Source organism: Oncorhynchus mykiss, chromosome 7 (assembly GCF_013265735.2).
Source record: "Oncorhynchus mykiss isolate Arlee chromosome 7, USDA_OmykA_1.1, whole genome shotgun sequence".
Lineage (NCBI taxonomy): Eukaryota > Metazoa > Chordata > Actinopteri > Salmoniformes > Salmonidae > Oncorhynchus > Oncorhynchus mykiss.
Genome location: NC_048571.1, coordinates 76,667,302 through 76,694,610, shown reverse-complemented (window position 1 = coordinate 76,694,610; position 27,309 = coordinate 76,667,302). Strand labels below are relative to the sequence as shown.

Sequence of the window (27,309 nt, the reverse complement as noted above, 5' to 3'; positions counted from 1 at the left end):
AGATCACACTGGAATGGAGTACTAGTAACGTTATATTACTTCATTAGATCACACTGGAATGGAGTACTAGTAACGTTATATTAGTTCATTAGATCACACTGGAATGGAGTACTAGTAACGTTATATTAGTTCATTAGATCACACTGGAATGGAGTACTAGTAACATTATATTACTTCATTAGATCACACTGGAATGGAGTACTAGTAACGTTATATTAGTTCATTAGATCACACTGGAATGGAGTACTAGTAACGTTATATTACTTCATTAGATCACACTGGAATGGAGTACTAGTAACGTTATATTAGTTCATTAGATCACACTGGAATGGAGTACTAGTAACGTTATATTACTTCATTAGATCACACTGGAATGGAGTACTAGTAACGTTATATTAGTTCATTAGATCACACTGGAATGGAGTACTAGTAACGTTATATTAGTTCATTAGATCACACTGGAATGGAGTACTAGTAACGTTATATTACTTCATTAGATCACACTGGAATGGAGTACTAGTAACGTTATATTACTTCATTAGATCACACTGGAATGGAGTACTAGTAACGTTATATTACTTCATTAGATCACACTGGAATGGAGTACTAGTAACGTTATATTACTTCATTAGATCACACTGGAATGGAGTACTAGTAACGTTATATTACTTCATTAGATCACACTGGAATGGAGTACTAGTAACGTTATATTACTTCATTAGATCACACTGGAATGGAGTACTAGTAACGTTATATTACTTCATTAGATCACACTGGAATGGAGTACTAGTAACGTTATATTACTTCATTAGATCACACTGGAATGGAGTACTAGTAACGTTATATTACTTCATTAGATCACACTGGAATGGAGTACTAGTAACGTTATATTACTTCATTAGATCACACTGGAATGGAGTACTAGTAACGCTATATTACTTCATTAGATCACACTGGAATGGAGTACTAGTAACGTTATATTACTTCATTAGATCACACTGGAATGGAGTACTAGTAACGTTATATTACTTCATTAGATCACACTGGAATGGAGTACTAGTAACGTTATATTACTTCATTAGATCACACTGGAATGGAGTACTAGTAACGTTATATTACTTCATTAGATCACACTGGAATGGAGTACTAGTAACGTTATATTACTTCATTAGATCACACTGGAATGGAGTACTAGTAACGTTATATTACTTCATTAGATCACACTGGAATGGAGTACTAGTAACGTTATATTACTTCATTAGATCACACTGGAATGGAGTACTAGTAACGTTATATTACTTCATTAGATCACACTGGAATGGAGTACTAGTAACGTTATATTACTTCATTAGATCACACTGGAATGGAGTACTAGTAACGTTATATTAGTTCATTAGATCACACTGGAATGGAGTACTAGTAACGTTATATTAGTTCATTAGATCACACTGGAATGGAGTACTAGTAACGTTATATTACTTCATTAGATCACACTGGAATGGAGTACTAGTAACGTTATATTAGTTCATTAGATCACACTGGAATGGAGTACTATTAACGTTATATTAGTTCATTAGATCACGATAATGGGCTACAACAAAATGTGTCCTGTTGGGGGTAGTGGAGGACCAGAGTTGGGAAACAACGGTCTACAGGCCAGATGCAAACCAAGACCTCACATTACAGATGGGTCCCCAAAACGTGTTGTTTTATTGGGCCGTTCCTCCTGATTAACTCCCTCCTTCTGATTCAATCTGAAGGAAGGAGAACTCTTTGCATGAGGGAACCCTGGGCTTGTACTCATAAAGCGTCTCAGGGTAGGAGTGCTAATCTAGGATCAGGTGTTCCCTGTCCATACACATGAATCAAATCAAATCAAAGTTTATTTGTCACGTGAAGAAATACAAAATAATAAGAAAACAGAAAAATGACAGTGAAAATAACAGTAGTGGGGCTATATACAGGTGGTACCGGTACAGAGTCAATGTGCGGGGGCACTGGTTAGTCGGGCTAATTGAGGTAATATGTACATGAATGTATAGTTAAAGTGACCATGCATAGATGATAAACAGAGAGTAGCAGCTGCGTAAAAGAGGAGGTTGGTGGGTGGGGGAGGGGAGGGGTTGGGCGGGAGTGACGGGGCACAATGCATAGTCCGGGTAGCCATTTGATTACTTGTTCAGGAGGCATGGCTTGGTGGTAAAAACGGTTGAGTAACCTTTTGGTCCTAGACTTGGTGCACCGGTACCGCTTGCCATGCGGTAGCAGAGAGAACAGTCTATGACTGAGGTGGCTGGGGTCTTGGACCATTTTTAGGGCCTTCCTCTGACACCGCCTGGTATAGAGGTCCTGGATGGCAGTCAGCTTAGCCTCAGTGTTGTATCGGGCCGTACGCGCTACCGTCTTGCGGTCGGAGGTCGAGCAGTTGCTGTACCAGGCAGTGATGTAACCAGTCAGGTTATGCTCTCGATGTTCCAGCTGTAGAACCTTTTGAGGATCTTAGGACGCATGAAAATCTTTTTAGTTTCCTGATTGGGAATAGGTTTTGTCGTGCCCTCTACACGACTGTCTTGGTGTGTTTGGACCATTCTTGTTTGTTCTTAATGTGGACAAAAATGAGCTTTGAAGCTCTCAACCTGCTCCACTATAACCCCGTCGATGAGAATGGGGGCGTGCTCGGTCCTTCTTTTCCTGTAGTCCACAATCATCTCCTTTGTCTTGATTACGTTGAGGGATAGGTTGTTATTCTGGCACCACCCGGCCAGGTCTCTGACCTCCTCCCTATAGGCTGCCTTATCGTTTTCGGTGATCAGGCCTTCCACTGTCGTGCCCTGCCATGCAGTCGTGGATGAACAGGTAGTACAGGAGGGGACTGAGCACGCACCCCTGAGGGGCTCCAGTGTTGAGGATCAGCATGGCAGATGTATTGCTGCCTACCCTCACCACCTGGGGGCTGCCCGTCAGGAAGTCCAGGATCCAGTTGCAGAGGGGGGTGTTTAGTCCCAGGATCCATAGCTTAGTGATGAGCTTTGAGGGCACTATGGTGTTGAACGCTGAGCTGTAGTCAGTGAATAGCATTCTCACATAGGTGTTCCTTTTGACCAGGTGGGAAAGGTGCAGTGTGGAGTGCAATAGAGATGTCATCATCTGTGGATCTGTTTGAGCGGTATGCAAATTGGAGTGGGTCTAGGGTTTCTGGGATAATGGTGTTAATGTGAGCCATTACCAGCCTTTCAAAGCACTTCATGGCTACGGGCGTGAGTGCTACGGGTCTGTAGTCATTTAGGCAGGTTACCTTAGTGCTCTTGGGCACAGGGACTATGGTGGTCTGTTTGAAGCATGTTGGAATTACAGACTAAATCAGGGATATGTTGAAAATGTCAGTGAAGACAACTGCCAGTTGTCCTGATAATCCGTCTGGCCCAGCGGCCTTGTGAATGTTGATCTGTTTAAAGGTCTTACTCACGTCGGCTACGGAGAGCATGATCACACAGTTGTCCGGAACAGCTGGTCCTCTCATGCATGCCTCAGTGTTGCTTGCCTCGAAGCGAGCATAGAAGCGATTTACCTCGTCTGGTAGGCTCGTGTCACTGGGCAGCTTGCGGCTGTGCTTCCCTTTGTAGGCTGCAATAGTTTGCAGGCCCTGCCACATCCGACGAGCGTCGAAGCCGGTGTAGTACGATTCAATCTTAGCCCTGTATTGGCACTTTGCCTGTTTGATGGTTAGTCTGAGGGCATAGCAGGATTTCATATAAGGTATTGTCCCGCACCTTGAAAACGGCAGCTCTAACCTTTAGCTCAGTGCGAATGTTACCTGTAATCTATGGCTTCTGGTTGGGGTATGTACGTACAGTCATTGTGGGGACAACGTCCTAGATGCACTTATTGATAAAGCCAGTGACTGATGTGGTGTACTCCTCAATGCCATTGGAAGGAATATGTTCTGGAATCCCAGAACATATATCAGTCTGTGATAGCAAAACAGTCCTGTAGTTTAGCATCTGCTTCATCTGACCACTTTTTAATAGACCGAGTCACTGGTACTTCCTGATTTAGTTTTTCCTTGTAAGAAGGAATCAGGAGGATATAATTATGGTCAGATTTGCCAAATGGAGGGTGAGGGAGAGCTTTGTACACGTCTCTGTGTGTGGAGTAAAGGGGATCTAGAATTATTTTCCCTCTGGTTGCGCATTTAACATGCTGATAGAAATTTGGTAAAATTGCATTAAAGTCCTGACCTCTAGGAGCGCCATCTCTGGGTGAGCGGTTTCCTGTTTTCTTATTTCCTTATACAGGTGACTCAGTGTGGTCTTAGTGCCAGCGTCTGTGGTAGTAAATAAACAGCCACAATTTTTTTTTATGAAAATTCTCTTGGTAAGTAGTGTGGTCTATAGCTTATCATGAGACTTTACTACAGGCAAGCAAAATCTAGAGACTTCCTTAGATTTCGTGCATCAGCTTTTGTTTACAAATATACACAGCCCGCCTGTCTTACCAGAGTGTGCTGTTCTATCTAGCCGGTGCAGCGTATATCCCGCCAGCTGAATGTTATTCATGTCATCATTCAGCCACGATTCGGTGAAACATAAGATGTTATAGTTTTTGATGTCCCGTTGGTAGGATATACGTGAACGTACCTCGTCTAATTTCTTGTCCACTGATTGTACGTTGGCAAGTGATATTGATGGTAAGGGCAGATTTCCCAGTAGCCGTCGGAAGATGTTTACGAGGCTCCCCGCCCTGTGTCCTCTGAACCTGTGTCTCTTTTTCTTGCTAATGACGGGGATTTCGGCCTTGTCGGGTGTCTGAAGTACATCCTGTGCGTCCTGCTTTTTGAAGAAAACATCTTTGTCTAATCCGAGGTGAGTGATCGCTGTCCTGATTTCCAGAAGCAATTTTTTGCCGAAAGATACGGTGGCAGAAACATTATGTACAAAATAAGTTACAAATATCACGAAAAAAGACACATAATAGCACAATTAGTCACCCGTAAAATGGCTGCCATTTCTTCCGGCACCATCTTCTTTAGTCAATAATCATAATGAATTGATTATGATTATTCATTATGATCTAAAAACGTATTGTAGATCAGCACTCCTACACTTAATGAATATGGCCCTGGACTTTAGACAATTAATTTAGGCTTGAATTCTAACTTGAGATCTGTGCTCTAATCTCGAGTTTTCACTTAATTCTTCCATTGACATCAACGTATGATTTACCTGATCAAATTCCTCCCCACTCCTGTTACTCTGTGTTCTGATTGGCTGCCTTCTGATTGTGGCTGGCAGACACAGGTGAACAAGATTTAGACTTAATGATTAATTGACAATTATTTAAATCTGTGTCAGGGATTTTGGAAAAGGCTTCTATAAATGTAATGTTGCTGAACTCCCAACTGTATTCTCTCTCACTCCCTAAGCATATGCTGGTGTGTGTGTGTGTGTGTGTGTGTGTGCGTGCGTGCATGCATGCATGCATGCGTGCGTGTCTGCGTGCGTTTGGGCTCGGGTTGGAGATCAGCGTAGAGCTGATCCCATTTTGAGACACGGCACTTTGAAGTAGTTTTCTTCCCATCTCTCCCAGGCTGTCTGTTCTGTCTGCAGGGAGACAGTGCCCTGATGTAACACTAGTGCCACCTCCATCACTCCTGTCCTGCTCCTGGGCTTTGCTCAAACGTAGTGCACTATGTAGAAAATAGGGTTCAATTTGGGACTCAAGACAAACTCTTTCTCTTGCAGAACTGCGGCAGCTCCCAATTAAAAGGACAAGGGGATACACCCACAGGAAGTGCACTGTGGATGTACACCAAGATTATAGCTAAGTAGTGACCAACTGAGAGCGGTCTATTATTAAATACAGATCTACTTCTATGCTTTTTCTAGCTTTGCGCTTTGGGCTTTTGATCAGCTTGAATTATTTTGTGAGAAAAATACTTTATTGGGCATTTATTTGATTTGGGGACAATTACAATTACTAAACAACAAAATAGGTTTATTTTTTTTATCAGGCAAGTCAGTTAAGAACAAATTGTTATTTTCAATGACGGCCTAGGAACAGTGGGTTAACTACCTGTTCAGGGGCAGACCTCGAGGGACACACACATACATTTTCACAAGCACATGATCTCATACGGGAATAAATCAAAGCCATCAGAGGCACACAAACATACACATACTGTGAATAGTACATCAGAACTACTAAACCAAACTGGAAAAAAACATCCTGTACAGTGCTTCAGGTCTTTTAAGAATGATAAATGATCTTAACCCAGTTGTGTTAGTTAGTTTGAGCATTTAAATAAAGGTAAAACCATGATTACTGTATACACCTCAGCAACATTTCATATTGGTTGAAGCACTATCTTATTCATCTCCATAACATAACCTTTTACTCAGTTTATATCAGGTATCATTTCATTGAATGAATGCCAATTAATTTACTAATGACACCGTTCATTCTACTTCTCAGTTCCAATTTCAGCTCTTTTGAATTAGCATTGTGTTTCCTATCAGTAGCATTGTCTTTCCTATCAGTAGCATTATGTTTCCTATCAGTAGCATTGTGTTTCCTATCAGTAGCATTGTGTTTCTATCAGTAGCATTGTGTTTCCTATCAGTAGCATTGTGTTTCTATCAGTAGCATTGTGTTTCCTATCAGTAGCATTGTGTTTCTATCAGTAGCATTGTGTTTCTATCAGTAGCATTGTGTTTCTATCAGTAGCATTGTGTTTCCTATCAGTAGCATTGTGTTTCCTATCAGTAGCATTGTGTTTCTATCAGTAGCATTGTGTTTCCTATCAGTAGCATTGTGTTTCTATCAGTAGCATTGTGTTTCCTATCAGTAGCATTGTGTTTCCTATCAGTAGCATTGTGTTTCCTATCAGTAGCATTGTCTTTCCTATCAGTAGCATTGTGTTTCTATCAGTAGCATTGTGTTTCCTATCAGTAGCATTGTCTTTCCTATCAGTAGCATTGTCTTTCCTATCAGTAGCATTGTGTTTCTATCAGTAGCATTGTGTTTCTATCAGTAGCATTGTGTTTCCTATCAGTAGCATTGTCTTTCCTATCAGTAGCATTGTGTTTCTATCAGTAGCATTGTGTTTCCTATCAGTAGCATTGTCTTTCCTATCAGTAGCATTGTCTTTCCTATCAGTAGCATTGTGTTTCTATCAGTAGCATTGTGTTTCTATCAGTAGCATTGTGTTTCCTATCAGTAGCATTGTCTTTCCTATCAGTAGCATTGTGTTTCCTATCAGTAGCATTGTGTTTCTATCAGTAGCATTGTGTTTCTATCAGTAGCATTGTGTTTCCTATCAGTAGCATTGTGTTTCCTATCAGTAGCATTGTCTTTCCTATCAGTAGCATTGTGTTTCCTATCAGTAGCATTGTGTTTCTATCAGTAGCATTGTCTTTCCTATCAGTAGCATTGTGTTTCCTATCAGTAGCATTGTGTTTCCTATCAGTAGCATTGTGTTTCCTATCAGTAGCATTGTCTTTCCTATCAGTAGCATTGTGTTTCCTATCAGTAGCATTGTGTTTCTATCAGTAGCATTGTGTTTCCTATCAGTAGCATTGTGTTTCCTATCAGTAGCATTGTGTTTCCTATCAGTAGCATTGTGTTTCCTATCAGTAGCATTGTGTTTCTATCAGTAACATTGTGTTTCCTATCAGTAGCATTGTGTTTCCTATCAGTAGCATTGTGTTTCTATCAGTAGCATTGTGTTTCCTATCAGTAGCATTGTGTTTCTATCAGTAGCATTGTGTTTCTATCAGTAGCATTGTCCATTCCTTTTCATAGCACCTGCATCGAAGCTGATATTGGATAATCAAAGAGCGTTATTTTGAGGGGGATGTCATCTTCTCTTTAGTTTAACATACGGTCCACAGTCGACAAGATGGAGCAGAGAAAGAGAGACATCCAGCAGGGAACCAGGTGCTATGGACGAATGTATGTATGTGTGTGTGTGTGTTATGGACAAGTGTGTGTGCGAGTGTTATGGACGTGTGTGTGTGTGTGTGTGTGTGTGTGTGTGTGTGTGTGTGTGTGTGTGTGTGTGTGTGTGTGTGTGTGTGTGTGTGTGTGTGTGTGAATGCAAGTATGTGTGTGTTTGTGTGTGTGTGAGAGAGCATTTCTCAAATTAGTGGAACAGTGACCCATGTAAGATTGGTCAAAGCAGCCAATTATCCAAGAGCATTGCTCTTACAACAATCAGCACAGCAAGACTTCAAGATGAACGCGCACACACAAACACACACACACACTCTCCACGCACACATACTCAAACATTAGATACAAGTCACGATCCCTCTGCTGTCACACTGTACTAGGTCTCTCTCACGGTATGAGAAAAAAGGAGGAGAGCGAGGGAAGGGAGAAAAGAGAGCGAGGGAAAGGAGAGACAGAAGGAGAGACAGTGAGACAGCGATAGAGAGAGAGACAGAAGGAGAGACAGTGAGACAGCGATAGAGAGAGAGACAGAAGGAGAGACAGTGAGACAGTGGTAGAGAGAGAGACAGAAGGAGAGACGGTGAGACAGCAATTGAGAGAGAGAAGGAGAGAGTGAGACAGAAGGAGAGACAGTGAGACAGTGATAGAGAGAGAGACAGAAGGTGAGACAGCGATAGAGAGAGAGAAGGAGAGAGTGAGACAGCGATAGAGAGAGAGACAGAAGGAGAGACAGTGAGATAGTGGTAGAGAGAAAGACAGAAGGAGAGACGGTGAGACAGCGATAGAGAGAGAAACAGGAGAGACAGACAGTGATAGACAGAGAGAAAGAAGGAGAGTGAGACAGCGATAGAGAGAGAAACAGAAGGAGAGACAGTGAGACAGTGGTAGAGAGAGAGACAGAAGAGATGGTGAGACAGCGATAGAGAGAGAAACAGAAGGAGAGACAGTGAGACAGAGAGCGAGACAGACATAAAGGAGGAGTAATGAGAGTGGAATGAGGAGGAAGGACAGAAACACAAACAGGGTGGCAAATAAGAAGCTACTCGAGCCGTTAGCGCCACAATATGGGAAGGTCATGAAACCATGGCAACCAACTGGGCCCACGGAGAAGGACGGATCAACTCCACCACGACTCGCCTAACGCCTTTGAGCTCAGGCCCTGTGCAGTGTGGGATAGAGGGAATGGGCAACTGGGAGAGAGAGAGAGAGAGCGAGAGAGCGAGAGAGAGAGGAAAAGGAGAAAGACAGAGGAAAGAAACAAGGGAGGAAGAGATAAAGATATATACACAAACACACACAGTATTGGCAGCCAAAACAGAGCAAACACACATGACAAATAGTCATTGTGGCAGTGCTGCTCCTGCTGTGTGTTAGAGATTGGCAGTATCTAACAATTCCCCTACCATTGCCAGGACTGTCTCCTAAAGTTGATTCAGCTGCGGGATCGGGGCACTACCAGTACAGAGCTTGCTCAGGAATGGCAGTAGGCAGGTGTGAGTGCATATGCACGCACAGTGAGGCGAAGACTTTTGGAGGATGGCCTGGTGTCAAGAAGGGCAGCAAAGGAGCCACTTCTCTATAGGAAAAACATCAGGGACAGACTGATATTCTGCAGAAGGTACAGGGATTGGACTGCTGAGGACTGGGGTAAAGTAATTTTCTCTGATGAATCCCCTTTCCGATTGTTTGGGGCATCCGGAATAAAGCTTGTCCGGAGAAGACAAGGTGAGCGCTACCATCAGTCCTGTGTCATGCCAACAGTAAAGCATCCTGAGACCATTCATGTGTGGGGTTGCTTATCAGCCAAGGGAGTGGGCTCACTCACAGTTTTGCCTAAGAACACAGCCATGAATAAAAAAGGGTACCAACACATCCTCCGAGAGCAACTTCTCCCAACCATCCAGGAACAATTTGGTGACGAACAATGCCTTTTCCAGCATGATGGAGCACCTTGCCATGATGGAGCACCACTTTTTGCCACAACTGTACATCACAAGATTTACTCCCATTGGTTGAGAGAGAGAAAGGTGATAATTGCAAGAGTGAGCCCATTGGTTAAATAGCGTGAGGAATTATTGTGCCATGGAGGGAAATGTTTAGTCCACAGTCAGCAGCACTACCACTGGACCAGACTCTAGCAAGTTATTATAGTCAAATTCATGATGCTATAAGCAAACAGCTGACCCAACCTGGCCTTCACTAGAAGGGTAATAGGTGAATGACATTCCCCATGTGACTAATAGAAAAAGGGAGGAGAGATGTGAACCTGTGCTGATGATGATGGTGTTTGGAACCTGTCAGCATATACACTCCCACTGTGTACATAGAATAGGAAACTATGTGAATTATATTATGTTTAAGTTGAAGGGAGAATTCAGACCAGCCTAACTGATTGAACTTCTGTAAACTATGCTGAACAAAAATATAAATGCAACATGCAATTGAGTTACAGTTCATATCAGGAAATCTGTCAATTGAAATAAATTCATTCAGCCCTAATCTGTGGAAATGCAATTATCTGCAAACAGCTGTGGTAGACATTCTTGCAGTCAGCGTGTCAATTGCATGCGCCCTCAAAACTTGAGTCATCTGTGACGTTGTGTTGTGTGACAAAACTGCACATTTTAGAGTGGCTTTTAATTATCCCCAGCACAAGGTGCACCTGTGTAATGATCATGCTGTTTAATCAGTTTCTTGATATGCCACACCTGTCAGGTGGATGGATTATCTTGGCAAAGGATAAATGCTCACTAACAGGGATGTAAACAAATTTGTGTACACCATTTGAGAGAATTAAGCTTTTTGTGAGTATGGAACATTTCTGTGATGTTTTATTTCAGCTTATGAAACATGGGACCAACACTTTACACGTTGCGTTTATATTTTTGTTCAGTATACATCTCAATTCTGCACCATGTAACTGTCTTCATCAACACAGCCATTCTCAAACCGTATGCAAAGTGAAGCATATGAAGCATAAAACAACATGTGTCTTTACACACACACACACACACACGCACGCACGCACGCACGCACGCACGCACAAACACACACGCACACACACACACACACACACACACACACACACACACACACACACACACACACACACACACACACACACACACACACACACACACACACACACACACACACACACACACACACACACACACACACACACACACACACACAGCCATTTCCCTGCCTTAAGGCTTCTATGACAAGCAGGGAATCAATGCCTATACATTAGATTTTGATTGATAATTTCTCACTAGATGGCCTTCACAGAATTATCTCTGTTGATAGGAAAATCCTTTTCCTTAGCCCTTCCTTTAGAAGAGGGATGCAATCTCCTCTTCCTCCAAGGAGTGGAATGTAATAAAAAATCCATAAGCAGACTACTGTGAGATGAAGCGAGGAGTTGAGATCACTTCTCGCTCAGTATGAACACACATGATGTGGAATCAGTTAATGACTAAGGGCTCTATTCAATCAGATCAACTTTAGCCGACATCCGCATAGCTGTTGTTTTGGTGGTGTCTGAGGTGAAACTGTGTTGGTGCTGTCAAATCCACAAGTGGCTCCTGGCATTATACCTAAAGGGCACAGAGTCGCATTAAGAGAAATCCCATGCAGCCTTGTTTACAAGTTGGAACACTGGAATGCGAGATAGAATCTACACCTCTATTAGGCTGATAGAAATCCTCATTATTTTGTTTATTGATTTTTCAATTGGTGTAATTATTTCTATATGGAACAAAATAACAAAACGAACATGACTGTGGCCCATCGTTGGAGGTTCCGGACTGTGGCCTGTTGTTGGAGGTTCCGGACTGTGGCCCGTCGTTGGAGGTTCCGGACTGTGGCCCGTCGTTGGAGGTTCCGGACTGTGGCCCGTCGTTGGAGGTTCCGGACTGTGGCCCGTCGTTGGAGGTTCCGGACTGTGGCCCGTCGTTGGAGGTTCCGGACTGTGGCCCGTTGCTGGAGGTTCCGGACTGTGAACTGTCGCTGGAAGTTCTGGACTGGATACTGTAGCCGGACGCTCTGGACTGGGTACTGTCGCTGGACGCTCTGGACTGGGTACTGTCACCAGACGCTCTGGACTGGGTACTGTCGCCGGACACTCTGGACTGGGTACTGTTGCCAGACACTCTGGACTGGGTACTGTTGCCAGACACTCTGGACTGGGTACTGTCGGCGGACGGTCTGGACTGGGTACTGTTGCCGGACGCTCTGGACTGGGTACTGTCACCAGACGCTCTGGACTGGTTACTGTTGCCGGACGCTCTGGACTGGTTACTGTCGCAGGACGCTCTGGACTGGGTACTGTCGCCGGATGCTCTGGACTAGGTACTGTTGCCGGACGCTCTGGACTGGTTACTGTTGCCGGACGCTCTGGACTGGTTACTGTCGCCGGACGCTCTGGACTGGTTACTGTTGCCGGACGCTCTGGACTGGTTACTGTCGCAGGACGCTCTGGACTGGGTACTGTTGCCGGACGCTCTGGACTGGTTACTGTCGCCGGACGCTCTGGACTGGGTACTGTCGCCGGTCGCTCTGGACTGGGTACTGTCGCCGGACGCTCTGGACTGGTTACTGTCGCCGGACGCTCTGGACTGGGTACTGTCGCCGGACGCTCTGGACTGGTTACTGTTGCCGGACGCTCTGGACTGGTTACTGTTGCCGGACGCTCTGGACTGGTTACTGTTGCCGGACGCTCTGGACTGGTTACTGTCGCCGGACGCTCTGGACTGGTTACTGTCGCCGGACGCTCTGGACTGGGTACTGTCGCCGGACGCTCTGGACTGGTTACTGTCGCCGATCGCTCTGGACTGGGTACTGTCGCCGGACGCTCTGGACTGGGTACTGTCACCGGTCGCTTTGGACTGGGTACTGTCGCAGGACGCTCTGGACTGCCATGGTGCACTGTAGGCCTGGTGCGTGGTGCCGGCACTGGTGGTACCGAGCTGGTGACACGCACCTCAGGGCGAGTGTGGGGAGGAGGAACAGGGCGTACTGGACCCTGGAGGAGCACTGGAGGCCTGGTGCATGGTGCCGGCACTGGTGGTACTGGGCTTGTGACACGCACCTCAGGGCGAGTGCGGGGAGCAGGCACAGGACGTACTGGACTGTGGAGGCGCACTGGAGGTCTGGAGTGTAGAACTGACACAACCCGTCCTGCAAAGGCTTTCGACTCTGTCAATCACCGTATTCTTATCGGCAGACTCAGTAGCCTCGGTTTTTCGGATGACTGCCTTGCCTGGTTCACCAATTACTTTGCAGACAGAGTTCAGTGTGTCAAATCGGAGGGCATGCTGTCCGGTCCTCTGGCAGTCTCTATGGGGGTGCCACAGGGTTCAATTCTCGGGCCGACTCTTTTCTCTGTATATATCAATGATGTTTCTCATGCTGCGGGCGATTCCCTGATCCACCTCTACGCAGACGACACCATTCTATATACCTCCGGCCCGTCCTTGGACACTGTGCTATCTAACCTCCAAACGAGCTTCAATGCCATACAGCACTCCTTCCGTGGCCTCCAACTGCTCTTAAACGCTAGTAAAACCAAATGCATGCTTTTCAACCGTTCGCTGCCTGCACCCGCACGCCTGACCAGCATCACCACCCTGGATGGTTCCGACCTTGAATATGTGGACATCTATAAGTACCTAGGTGTCTGGCTAGACTCTAAACTCTCCTTCCAGACCCATATCAAACATCTCCAATCGAAAATCAAATCAAGAGTCGGCTTTCTATTCCGCAACAAAGCCTCCTTCACTCACGCCGCCAAACTTACCCTAGTAAAACTGACTATCCTACCGATCCTCGACTTCGGCGACGTCATCTACAAAATTGCTTCCAACACTCTACTCAGCAAACTGGATGCAGTTTATCACAGTGCCATCCGTTTTGTCACTAAAGCACCTTATACCACCCACCACTGCGACTTGTATGCTCTAGTCGGCTGGCCCTCGCTACATATTCGTCGCCAGACCCACTGGCTCCAGGTCATCTACAAGTCCATGCTAGGTAAAGCTCCGCCTTATCTCAGTTCACTGGTTACGATGGCAACACCCATCCGTAGCACGCGCTCCAGCAGGTGTATCTCACTGATCATCCCTAAAGCCAACACCTCATTTGGCCGCCTTTCGTTCCAGTTCTCTGCTGCCTGTGACTGGAACGAATTGCAAAAATCGCTGAAGTTGGAGACTTTTATCTCCCTCACCAACTTCAAACATCTGCTATCTGAGCAGCTAACCGATCGCTGCAGCTGTACATAGTCTATTGGTAAATAGCCCACCCATTTTCACCTACCTCATCCCCATACTGTTTTTATTTATTTATTTTTATTTTTCTGCTCTTTTGCACACCAATATCTCTACCTGTACATAACCATCTGATCATTTATCACTCCAGTGTTAATCTGCATAATTGTAATTATTTGCCTACCTCATGCCTTTTGCACACAATGTATATATAGACTCCCCTTTTTTCTACTGTGTTATTGACTTGTTAATTGTTTACTCCATGTGTAACTCTGTGTTGTCTGTTCACACTGCTATGCCTTATCTTGGCCAGGTCGCAGTTGCAAATGAGAACTTGTTCTCAACTAGCCTACCTGGTTAAATAAAGGTGAAATAAAAATAAAAAAAAATAAAAAAAATGCAGGGCACTGGCACAGGACGCACTGGGCTGTGCAGACTCACCGGAGACACAGTACACAGAGCCAGCGCAGGATATCCTGGTCCAAAGAGGACCACTGGGGACCAGGAGCACTGAGCCGGCACTCTCCTTCCTGGCTGGATGCACATTCTAGCCCGGCCAATGCGAGGAGCTGGAATAGAGCACACCGGGCTAGAATAGAGCACTGGAGACACCGTGCGCTCTACCGCATAACACGTTGCCTGACCAGTAACACGCTCCCCACAGTAAGCACAAGGAGTTGGCTCAGGTCTCCGACCTGACTCATGCAATCTCCTCGTGTGCAAATAATTTGAAAAAGGGGGGTTTCCTACCAGTTGGCACTGACTTAGCCAAAAATGTTGACTTCAGGTAAATTATCCATTGATGTCAATTGAGGTCAATAGCAGATTTGCAGTTAAGTTTGATGTGAAATTCACATTTGCCCCTCGGTTAACCCAGCTGTCAAAAGCAATACATGTTAATGACATCTTTCTAAAGGGGATACATCACCCACAGAATACAGAACAGCTGTCGATGAAACACAATTTTTGATTGTTTGACATATGGTATGACATTTTGTTTGGAATATTGTCTACAGTGGAAAACGGGAAAGGTACCGTAAAGGATGCTATCAATGTGTCACGCCCTGACCTTAGAGAGCCTTTTATTCTCAAATTGGGTTAGGTCGGGGTGTGACTAGGGTGGGTACTCTAGTTTTGTTATTTCTATGTTGGCCTGGTATGGTTCCCAATCAGAGGCAGCTGTTTATCGTTGTCTCTGATTAAGGATTATATTTAGGAAGCCTTTTCCCACTGGGTTTTTTGGGGGATCTTGTTTTGGGGGGAGGCACACGGGGTGGTCGGCGGAGCCGAGGAATGAGCCAGAGACCGCCAGGGAGTCAAAGGAGGAACTCGACGAAAGATTCCGGAGAGAGGTGGTGGTGATGAGAGTGCTGCAGAGCGGGCGTGATGAGGAGCATGACAGCAGTCCGGTGTCATCTGCACCAGTTTCACGCATCAGGCCTCCAGTGCGCCTCCCCAGTCCGGTATGTCCTGTGCCTGCTCCTTGCACTCTCCCTCAAGTGCTCCTTCCCAGTCAGGTACGTCCTGTGCCTGCTCTTCGCACTATCCCTAAAGTGCTCCTTCCCGGTCAGGTACGTCCTGTGCCTGCTCCTCACACTCTCCCTGAAGTGCATGTCCCCAGTCCGGTACGTCCTGTGCCATCTCCCCGCACTCTCCCTGAAGTGCGTGTCCCCAGTCCGGTACGTCCTGTGACTGCTCCCCGCACTCTCCCTGAAGTGCGTGTCCCCAGTCCGGTGCGTCCTGTGCCTGCTCCTCACACTCTCCCTCAAGTGCGCCTTCCCAGTCAGGTACGTCCTGTGCCTGCTCCTCGCACTTGCCCTGAAGTGCGTGTCCCCAGTTTGATGCCACCTGTGCCGGCCCCACGCATCAGGCCTCCAGTGCGCCTCCCCAGTCCAGAGCTTCAGGCGACGGTCCCCAGTCCAGAGCTTCCAGCGACGAGTCCCAGTCCAGAGATTCCGGTAACGAGTCCCAGTCCAGAGCTTCCGGCGACGGTTCACAGTCCCGAACCTCCTGCGAAGGTCCACGGTCCGGAACCTCCAGCTCTAGGGCAGGAGCCTTCATCTGCGCCGATGTCCAGTCCAGGCACGGCGTCCAGCCCCGCTCCAAGGCCAGAGCCTTCCTCTGCGCCGGTGCCCAATCCAGGCACGGCGTCCAGTCCCGCGCCAAGGCAGGAGCCTCCAGCGAGGGTTCCCAGTCCAGAGCCTCCAGCGACGGTCCCCAGTCCAGAGCCTCCAATGATGATCCACGGTCCGGAGTCTCCGGCGACGATCCACGGTCCGGAGCCCCCAGTGATGATCCACATTCCGGTTCCTCCGACGACGATCCACGGTCCGGAGCTCCCAGTGACGATCCACGTTCCGGTTCTTCCGGCGACGATCCATGGTCCGGAGCCTCCGGCGGCGATCCATGGTCCGGAGCCTCCGGCAGCGATCCACGGTCCGGTTCCTCCGGCGACGATCCACAGTCCGGAGCTTCCGACGATGATCCACGGTCTGGAGCTTCCGCCGACGATCCACGGTCCAGAGCTTCCGGCGACGATCCATGGGCCAGTCCCTCCGGCGACGATCTACGGTCCGGTTCCTCCGGCGGCGAGCCACTGTCCGGTTCCTCTAGTGATGATCCACGGTCCGGAGCTTCCGGTGACGATCCCCACATCTCAGCCGCCACCAAAGCTGACGGATCCGCGAGCGGAGCAGGGTCTGCTTCCCGCACCGGACCCGCCACTGAGGCTAGATGCCCACCCGGACCCTCCCCTATAGAGTCATGGGGGGGGGGGGGGTACTGCCCTGACCTTAGAGAGACTTTTATTCTCAAATTGGGTTAGGTCGGGGTGTGACTAGGGTGGGTAATCTAGTTATGTTATTTCTATGTTGGCCTGGTATGGTTCCCAATCAGAGGCAGCTTTCTATCATTGTCTCTGATTGGGGATCAAATTTAAGCAGCCTTTTCCTACTGTTTTTTTTTGAGGGATCTTGCTTCTGTGTAGTTTCCTGTGAGCACTGCTTGAGCTTCATGTATCGTTTATTCTTCTTTGTTGTTTTTTGAGTTTCATTTGATTAAACATGTGGAACTCTACGTACGCTGCGCCTTGGTCCGAGTATGACTACCACAACGAGCGTGACACAATGAAGATATTGTCCATGGATGGATGGATGAGTACACTCATTTAATCCAACTTAATTTTCGTATGCATTGCACACACAAGCACCATAATAACCATGTATGCTTGCTTGTGTCCCAGTCATCCACAATTCAATTGGAACTGTAATACCTATCCCCTCATTATTGGCCTTTATCTAGAATAATTATTCTATCATCTCCTGGAGTCAAACCCAGCTCACTTTAACAGCAACAAATCAATGCTGACTAGGCCAATTCATGCTTAGAAGTTTGTGGCCAAAAGTAGAATAACGATGGCGAAAGAAAAGAGAAAAAAGAGAGAGATCTTATAAGATTGGTATTCTCGGCATACTCCAAATGTAGGCTAGTTAGAAACCAATAACTATAGTTCCCTGCTCTCTCTCTCTCTCTCTCTCTCTCTAATTCGTGGATGGGGGGAGGTAAGGGAAAGAAAGGGAAAGGGGGATACATAGTCAACTGAATGCATTCAACTGAAATGGAGAGAGAGAACCAGGAAAACATGGGATAGATAGGAAAACCAGGAAAACATGGGATAGAAAGGGAAAACCAGGAAAACATGGGATAGAAAGGGAAAACCAGGAAAACATGGGATAGAAAAGGAAAACCAGGAAAACATGGGATAGAAAGGGAAACCAGGAAAACATGGGATAGAAAGGGAAACCAGGAAAACATGGGATAGAAAGGGAAACCAGGAAAACATGGGATAGAAAGGAAAACCAGGAAAACAGGGGATAGAAAGGGAAACCAGGAAAACATGGGATAGAAAGGAAAACCAGGAAAACATGGGATAGAAAGGGAAAACCAGGAAAACATGGGATAGAAAGGAAAACCAGGAAGACATGGGATAGAAAGGGAAAACCATGAAAACATGGGATAGAAAGGGAAAACCAGGAAAACATGGGATAGAAAGGGAAAACCAGGAAGACATGAGATAGAAAGGGAAACCAGGAAAACATGGGATAGAAAGGGAAAACCAGGAAAACATGGGATAGAAAGGGAAAACCAGGAAAACATGGGATAGAAAGGAAAAACCAGGAAAACATGGGATAGAAAGGGAAAACATGGAAAACATGGGATAGAAAGGGAAAACATGGGATAGAAAGGGAAAACCAGGAAGACATGGGATAGAAAGGGAAAACCAGGAAGACATGGGATAGAAAGGGAAAACCAGGAAAACATGGGATAGAAAGGGAAAACCAGGAAAACATGGGATAGAAAGGGAAAACCAGGAAAACATGGGATAGAAAGGGAAAACCAGGAAAACGTGGGATATAAAGGGAAAACCAGGAAAACATGGGATAGAAAGGGAAAACCAGGAAGACATGGGATAGAAAGGGAAACCAGGAAAACATGGGATAGAAAGGGAAAACCAGGAAAACATGGGATAGAAAGGGAAAACCAGGAAAACATGGAATAGAAAGGGAAACCAGGAAGACATGGGAAAGAAAGGGAAAACCAGGAAAACATGAGATAGAAAGGGGAGGATAGACGGCTCATGCGGAGTTGAAGATATACAGAGTTTTGCAAGCTATCCTCCATGTTGGCAGCACACATTCCAGAACAATAACATTCTTATTCATTCCAGTGTTCTGGTGCCATCATGGTGCCCATTACCATTCTACATCTCAAAACGTTAAACTCTGTATGATGGGTGTAGAATAATTGGCGTAGGCTTAACCTCAGGGGGAGAGGAGAGAATTATGGGAGGAGGGAGAGTGGGCCACTGCGATGTGAAACCCCGATGTGAAACCCCGGGCAGGCACCCGCTCCGATTGGAGATCAACGCTGCATTACCAGGGTCCCAACTGGCAGCATAATTATGCAATGGCTCATCTTGTCTCTCGTGATTTTGGGACTGCATTAATAGTGGACTAATAAAAAAAAGACTAAAATATATATTTTGAGTAGGTTTCTCCTTTAAGGAGGATGATGGTGCTCTACGCACACACACACACAGATGCACACAGACGCACACACATGCACACAGATGCAAACAGTCGCACACACACGCACACAGACGCACACACATGCACACAGACACACAATTGACTGTGACTTCATTGTGCCAATACTAGATATGTTTATTTATATTTACTTCGTTTGAACTGTTAGTTTGTTTTGCCAATATCTCATTTGTTGTCAAGTTAAGGTTTCTTTTATTTTCAAATATCAGTTTTTTTTTGTATTTTGTTGCCTTACAACCTGTAATTTAAATGGATTTTTTTATTTAGATTATATGTAATGGACACACACAACATAGTCCAAATTGGTGAAGTGAAATGAAAAAAATGACTTGTTTTCAAAAAAATAAAAAAATAAAATCAACAGAAAAGTGGTGCGTGCATATGTATTCACCCCCTTCGCTATGAAGAACCCAAATAAGATCTGGTGCAACAAATTACCTTCAGAAGTCACATAATTAGATAAATAAAGTGCACCTGTGTGCAATCTAAGTGTCACATGATCTGTCACATGATCTCAGTATATATACACCTGTTCTGAAAGGTCCCAGAGTCTGCGACACCACTAAGCAAGGGGCACCATCAAGCAAGCGGCACCATGAAGAGCAAGGAGCTCTCCAAACAGGCCAGGGAAAAAGTTTTGGAGAAGTACAGATCAGGGTTGGGTTATAAAAAAATATCTGAAACTTTGAACATCCCACGGAGCACCATTAAATCCATCATAAGAAAATTAAAGGAGCGAGAGTAACAGAGAGAGAGAGAGTAACACACACAGAGAGAGAGGGAGAGGGAGATGAACACAGAGAGAGTAACAGAGAGAGAGAGAGTAACACACACACACAGAGTAACACAGAGAAAAACAGTAACACAGAGAGAGCGAGTAAGACAGAGAGAGTAAGACAGAGAGAAAGAGAGTAACAGAGAGAGAGAGAGAGAGTAACACAGAGAGGGAGAGAGTAATACAGAGAAAGAGTAACACACAGAGAGAGTGAGTAACAGAGAGAAACAGTAACACACAGAGAGAGAGTAAGACAGATAGAGTAACAGAGAGAGAGTAACACACACACAGAGAGAGAGAGTAACAGAGAGAAAGTAACAGAGAGAGAGAGTAACACAGAGAGAAAGTAACACAGAGAGAAAGAGAGTAACACAGAGAGAGAGTAACACAAAGACAGAGAGTAACACAGAGTAACACACAGAGACAGAGAGAGTGACACAGAGAGAGAGAAACACAGAGAGAGAGAGAGAGTAACCCAGAGAGGAAGAGTAACAGAGAGATAGAGAGAGAGAGTAACACACAGAGAAAGTAACACAGAGAGAAAGAGAGTAACAGAGAGAGAGGGTAACACAGAGAGAGAGAGAGTAACACAGACAGAAAGAGTAACACAGAGAGAGAGTAACAGAGAGAGAGAGAGAGAGTAACACATAGAGACAGTAACACGCAGAGAGAGAGTAACACAGAGAGAGAATAACACAGAGAGAGAGAATAACACAGAGAGAGAGAGTAACACACAGAGAAAGAAATTAACAGAGAGTGAGTAATACAGTGAGAGAGAGAGAATGAGAGAGAGAGAAACACACAGAGAGAGAGAATGAGAATGAGAGAGAGAGAGAGAGAGAGAGAGAGAGAGAAACACAGAGAGAGAGAGAATGAGAGAGAGAGAAAGAGAGAGAGAGAGAGAGAGAGAGAGAAGGCAGTAAACCTGGCAGTAAACCCCAAAAAGACTAAAATAATGATTTTCCAGAGAAGATCCAGATCTCAGGGAATTAGACCAGAGTGAGTGAGTGAGTGAGTGAATGAGTGAGTGAGAAACACAGAGAGGAAAAGTAACACTGAGAGAGAGTAACACAGAGAGAGAGAGTAACACAGAGAGAGAGAGAGAGTAACACAGAGAGAGAGAGGTAGAGAGAGAGTGTACACACATCATTACAAGACTGTATATATTGTATACAACTGTTTATAATACTGTGTACATAAATACATAACATGACATTTGAAATGTCTTTATTCTTTTGGAGCTTTTGTAAGTGTAATGTTTACTGTTATTTTTGTATTGTTTATTTCACTTTAGTTTCTTTTCTATTTCACTTGCTTTGGCAATGTAAACATGCTCTCTCTGTGTTTGTAAAATAGTATCCTAAGCCACTCATACTACCCAGTGTGGAAACCTGTCATTGGGAGCCCGTCTGTGCTCTTCCTGACACCTTTGGAGCCGACAGTCAATATCTAATGGAATTTGTCTGCACTTCACTATTTTGCACTGACCCAGCAAACCACCTATGTGGCCTATCTTTTATAGATCATGAGCTTATGAGCTTGTGTCAGCATGACAAACGGTTGCCAGTTTAAAAAAATACATTCACAGAAATACACAGTATATTTTAAAAGAATGTTGTTCGACTCGTTTGATTTGGACTTTTTAAGGAATGTCATAGGCCAACACCGGTCGAGCATACCTTGTTGTATTCTACCCTCCATTCTCTTACGGAAGCCTATTGTTCTCAACTAGTTTACCTGGTTACATAAAGGTGAAATAAAAATGTACCATTTAAAAAAGAAATTGCTGCTCTCAAGACTGAAGCGAGCTGTAATTTGGTACATCTCAAGACTGAAGCCAGCTGTAATTTGGTACATCTCAAGACTGAAGCCAGCTGTAATTTGGTACATCTCAAGACTGAAGCCAGCTGTAATTTGGTACATCTCAAGACTGAAGCCAGCTGTAATTTGGTACATCTCAAGACTGAAGCGAGCTGTAATTTGGTACATCTCAAGACTGAAGCCAGCTGTAATTTGGTACATCTCAAGACTGAAGCCAGCTGTAATTTGGTACATCTCAAGACTGAAGCCAGCTGTAATTTGGTACATCTCAAGACTGAAGCCAGCTGTAATTTGGTACATCTCAAGACTGAAGCCAGCTGTAATTTGGTACATCTCAAGACTGAAGCCAGCTGTAATTTGGTACATCTCAAGACTGAAGCCAGCTGTAATTTGGTACATCTCAAGACTGAAGCCAGCTGTAATTTGGTACAGAAGGGATGTAGTTATGAAGTGCTTACGGAAACAAAATGACCTATGTAGCCTACGTATGAGGAAGGTTAATACATAGAGTCATTACTCCTGCAAGAGCAGCTCTGTTTTGGGTAGATGCAAAGGTAGTCTTCTAAGAAAAACGGTTGACTACATTTAAAAAGAAAGGGAGGTATAAGTGCCAAAAGCCGAGAACAAACAGTCCTCCGAGTTTGTTCCCGGTGAGAGAAAAAGCAAGCATGAAGCTAAAGCACAGTTAGTTCAGCCACAGTTTCACACCGTCTGCCGACCTGATGCTACACACAATGCATCCTGGGAAAACAATGCCACCGCGACAAGGGCTAGACCTGAGGGAAGGGAGTAGGGTCGATGGAGTGAGAGGGGGAAAATAGGAAAATAATATGCAGCTGTAGAGAACATTTCAAACTACAGAGCCAAACCAAGCTGTACTGTGTTGGCCCACCATACTGTAGTAGTTGAAACCCTACAGAAAAGGGCAAGGTGAAAGTTAAATATCTAAGCCAACATAGTTTGGTTTGGTTCGGCACGAGAGGATGAAACAGTTATAGGAGTACCGTAAAAAAAAACATTCAATTTTATGTCAAATCATCACATCAAATTGTATTGGTCAAATACACATGGCTAGCAGATGTTATTGCAAGGGTAGCAAAATGCTTGTGCTTCTAGTTCCAACAGTGCAGCAATATCTAACAAGTAATCTAACAATTCCACAACAACTACCTAATACACACAAATCTAAGTAAAGGAATGGAATAAGAATATATAAATATAAATATGTGGATGAGCGATGACCGAGCAGCATAGGCAAGATGCAATAGATGGTATAAAACACAGTATATACATATGAGATGAGTAGTGCAAGATATGTAAACATTATTAAAGTCGCATTATTAAAGTGACTAGTGATCCATTTATTAAAGTAGCCAATGATTTCAAGACTGTATTTAAGCAGCAGCCTATCTGTGTTAGTGATGGCTGTTTAACAGTCTGATGGCCTTGAGATAGAAGCTGTTTTTCAGTCTCTCGGTCCCAGCTTTGATGCATCTGTACTGACCTCGCCTTCTGGATGGTAACGGGGTGAACAGGCAATGGCTTGGGTGGTTGTTGTCCTTGATGATCTTTTTAGCATTCCTGTGACATTGGGTGCTATAGGTATCCTGGAGTGCAGGTAGTTCACCCCTGGTGATGATTTGTGCAGACCGCACCACCCTCTAGAGCCTTGCAGTTGTGGGCGGTGCTGTTGCCGTACCAGGAGGTGATGCAGCCTGACAGGATGCTCTCAATTGTGCATCTGTAAAAGTTTGTGAGGGTTTTAGGTGACAAGCCTAATTTCTTCAGCCTCCTGAGGTTGAAGAAGCGCCGTCTGGACCGGCAGCCTTACGAGGGTTAACACGTTTATATGTCTTATTCACGTCGACCACGGAGAAGGAAAGCCCACAGTCCTTGGTAGTGGGTCGCGTCAGTGGCATTGTATTATCCTCAAAGCGAGCAAAGAAGGTGTTTAGTTTGTCTGGAAGCAAGACGTCAGTGTCTGTGATGTGGCTGATTTTCTTTTTTCTTTTTCTTTTTCTTTTTGTAGTCCGTAATTGTCTCTAGACCCTGCCACATATGTCTTGTGTGAGCAGTTGAATTGTGACTCCACTTTGTCTCTATGCTGACATAGAGCCTAGGGCTACACACATTTAGAGCGCATTTATTTGCACAATGTATAATTCATTTGGAGGTTGTGCAATTAGAGATCAGTGAGGGGCTTCTGTGCGACAGAGCGCATACATGTATGTGAATTGGCGTGTGTGTGGCAGGTACGTGACACCTGAGCTGAAATAATCGGTTCCCTCTATAAACCAAGGCCAGAGATCCCAAACAAACAAAACTGCTGTCACAGTTATTCCTGTTTTTGTCAGAATTCTCTCAGTAAAAGAAACAACAACAAATAGAGCTATAAGGGCACAAGGCGAGACCCGAATGCAGACAAAGGAGGTAGGTGGTTGGGCTCTGATATTTATTATAACAAAAGTGTAGGCAAAAGGCAGGTCGGGGACAGGCAAGAGTTCATAAACCAGGTCAGACTCCAAACAGTACCAGGGGATAGCCAGGCTCGAGATCAGAACAGGAAGAGAGGTCAGGCAAGCGGGTTCGGCGTCAGGACAGGCAAGGGTCAAAACCAGGAGGGCTAGGAAAAAACTAGGAACTAGGCAAAACGCTGGTTGACTTGGCAAAACAAGACGAACTGTCAGAGAGAGACAGGAAACACAAGAGACAGGAAACACAGGGATAAATACACCGGGGACTAATGGGGAAAACAGGAGACACTTAGAGGTGGGTGGAGACAATCACAAAGACAGGTGAAACAGAGCATGACAGAGCATGACAAGAGCTCATACGGCCTCATTGATGCCAGGCAAACCACTGTTTTGCTTTACACGTCCTTCACTGGGTTCCATTCAAAACTAGTCAAAAAAGAAAATCATATTTTCTCTTTCAATTGTCTGATCCATTGTTGCCATATGGTCCTACACTAGTGTCATTGGCATTACACACAGAATTATAAAATGATAAGAACCAAATTAACTTAAAAAATATAATGTGAAAAATATCAGGAATTAAATCATGCATGATGTAGGCTATGGCTAAATGGACGCCCCCCCCCCCCCCCCCCCCACCCACACCCACCCACACCCACACACACACACACACACACACACAGGCTGCAACAGTACACTCACGCGTCAACGAACAGTGTGTAAAGTAATTGACCCATCAATGTTCGTGAGCAGAATGCATGAATGCATTGCGCCCATCCGTGGAGGTGGCTACCCAAACGCCAATCACTTACCGCATAGCAGCTGCATCCAGGCGCACGTCTTGTAGACAGTGGCAGTGTTGCAGAATAAGAAAAGGGTGAAGCAGGCAATACAACCCAAGATTAGCACCATGGACAGCAACACGAAGAAGGAGGCAGCTTTGAACGCGCTCGAGGGGATGCCGCTGAATTCGGCGAAGGTTCCTTGGCAAGTGAGCTCCCGGTTGGAGTTTCCAGTGCCCACGCAGTAGTGGAACAAGCCGAAATAGCCTGCGTGTGGGGTGTTCACGCTGTCCCCAATCCAGTAGGGCAGAATAAACACCACTACGTTAATAATGGCCAAACATATGGTGAATATAGCCCACAGAACCCCAATGGCCCGCGAGTTCCGCATGTAGTTGTCATGGTAAATCTTGGAAGCATCTTGCGAAGGCAGCATGTTCCCCCACCACTGGCGTTATCTCGTATTCCCCTCGTCTCTATCTCCCCCTATCTTCGTCAATGATTCCTCAGCAACTGTTTTGATAAGAACACTCCGTTGTCTCTGAAAGATAGAGAACAAACAAAAATCTTACACGTAAGAGTCCACACAAAGGTCAGCACTGTCTCCCCTGGTAGTCAATCAAAAGGTCCAGGTGTCTGGATGTTATGTAGTCCAAATGGTTTCCAAATTAATCAATTCAAGACCGAAGCGTGATTAAACAGCGATGGAGAAAATCCTCTTAATGCCTAAAGACACAGCAGAGTCGAACAAGCTCGCATTGCAAAAATCAATGGTCAAGGAAAAAAGAGACCAGGCGCGTTATTCGCAATTCACCACCCCCGTCGGAGTGTGAAGAATAAAGCTATATCGACTCCCATTAGACCCAACGCTTCAAATGAGAGACAAGCACCGCTGTCGAGCCCCACTGATGAATCTTCCGCAAACTATTTAAGTTAGGTCAACTTGAGCATTATTTACATCCGGAATAAGAGACCGATGCGTGTCCTTTGAAGAATGAAGACGAGAAAAGATGGGCATTGGTCTTATCACTATAAATACCAATACCCCATGCTGGTGGTTTTCTGATGCTGTCTTCTGACTCTCACTCTCGCTCTCCCTTTTCCCCCACGTCTCTCCTCCGCGCGCGCAGGCTCCCCAAACAAACTGCTATAGCCTGCACAGAAAACTGTTGAAAAAACCTGGATTAGGTGCATGGAAGCAGTGCTTAAGTAAAAATACTTTAAAGTACTACTTAAGTTTCTTTTTTGGGGTACTTTTTACTCCATACATTTTCCTTGACACCCAAAAGTACTCGTTGCATTTTGACTGCTTAGCAGGACAGGAAAATAGTCAAATTCACGCATTTATCATCCCTGGACATTCCCACTCCCTCTTATCTGGCGGACTCACTAAACACACATGCTTCGTTTGTAAATTATGTCTGAATGTTGGAGTTCACTAAACACACATGCTTCGTTTGTAAATTATGTCTGAATGTTGGAGTGTGCCCGTGGCTTTCCGTAAATAAAAAAAACAAGAAAAAGGTGCCATCTGGTTTGCTAGGTATAAGGAGTTTGAAATGATTTATACTTTTACTTTACTTAAGTATATTTTAAACCAAATTATTTTATACTTTTGCTCAAGTATGTTTTACTGGTTGACTTTTACTTCTACTTGAGTCCTTTTCTATTAAGGTATCTTTACTTTTACTCAGGTATGGTTTTAATGTCCTGTTAAGAATAAAAAATGTAACGAGTACTTTTGGGTTTCAGGGAAAATGTATGGAGTAAAAAGTACATTATTTTCTTTAGGAATGTAGTGAAGTAAAAGTTGTCAAAATATAAATATTAAAGTAAAGTACAGATACCCCGAAAAACTACTTAAGTAGTGCTTTAGAGTATTTTTACCCAAGTACTTTTCACCACTGTTGAAAAGTGGAAATGTTGATCAATTTCCTAATCACATTGCATCTTGAAACGTATAGCCTACAACTTATTCATGTTGTGTAACGAGTCTTCACACCAACTCGTGGTTTTTGCAATATTGCAATTGACAATACCATTTGGATTTAACACTATCAACCAACATGAAAATAATTGCCCCCTAATTCAATAATTTTCTGAACAGGAGTTGTTTTGTAGGTAATCATTTAT

At 44.8% G+C, this 27,309-nt stretch overlaps 1 protein-coding gene across 5 annotated transcripts in view; it reads right to left on the bottom strand.

Annotated features, from left to right (window-relative positions):
* The window catches only part of LOC110528514 (LHFPL tetraspan subfamily member 4 protein-like), a 71,996-nt gene extending 45,375 nt beyond the window's left edge, over nucleotides 1-26,621 (bottom strand). For all 5 annotated transcript variants that reach the window (XM_036984097.1, XM_036984096.1, XM_021610619.2 and 2 more), the window contains exon 1: nucleotides 25,207-26,621. In XM_036984097.1, the coding sequence (XP_036839992.1) occupies nucleotides 25,207-25,612 (406 nt within the window). In that variant the 5' untranslated portion in view covers nucleotides 25,613-26,621. The remainder of the gene's footprint in view (nucleotides 1-25,206) is intronic.
* Between the last annotated feature and the right edge of the window lie 688 nt (nucleotides 26,622-27,309).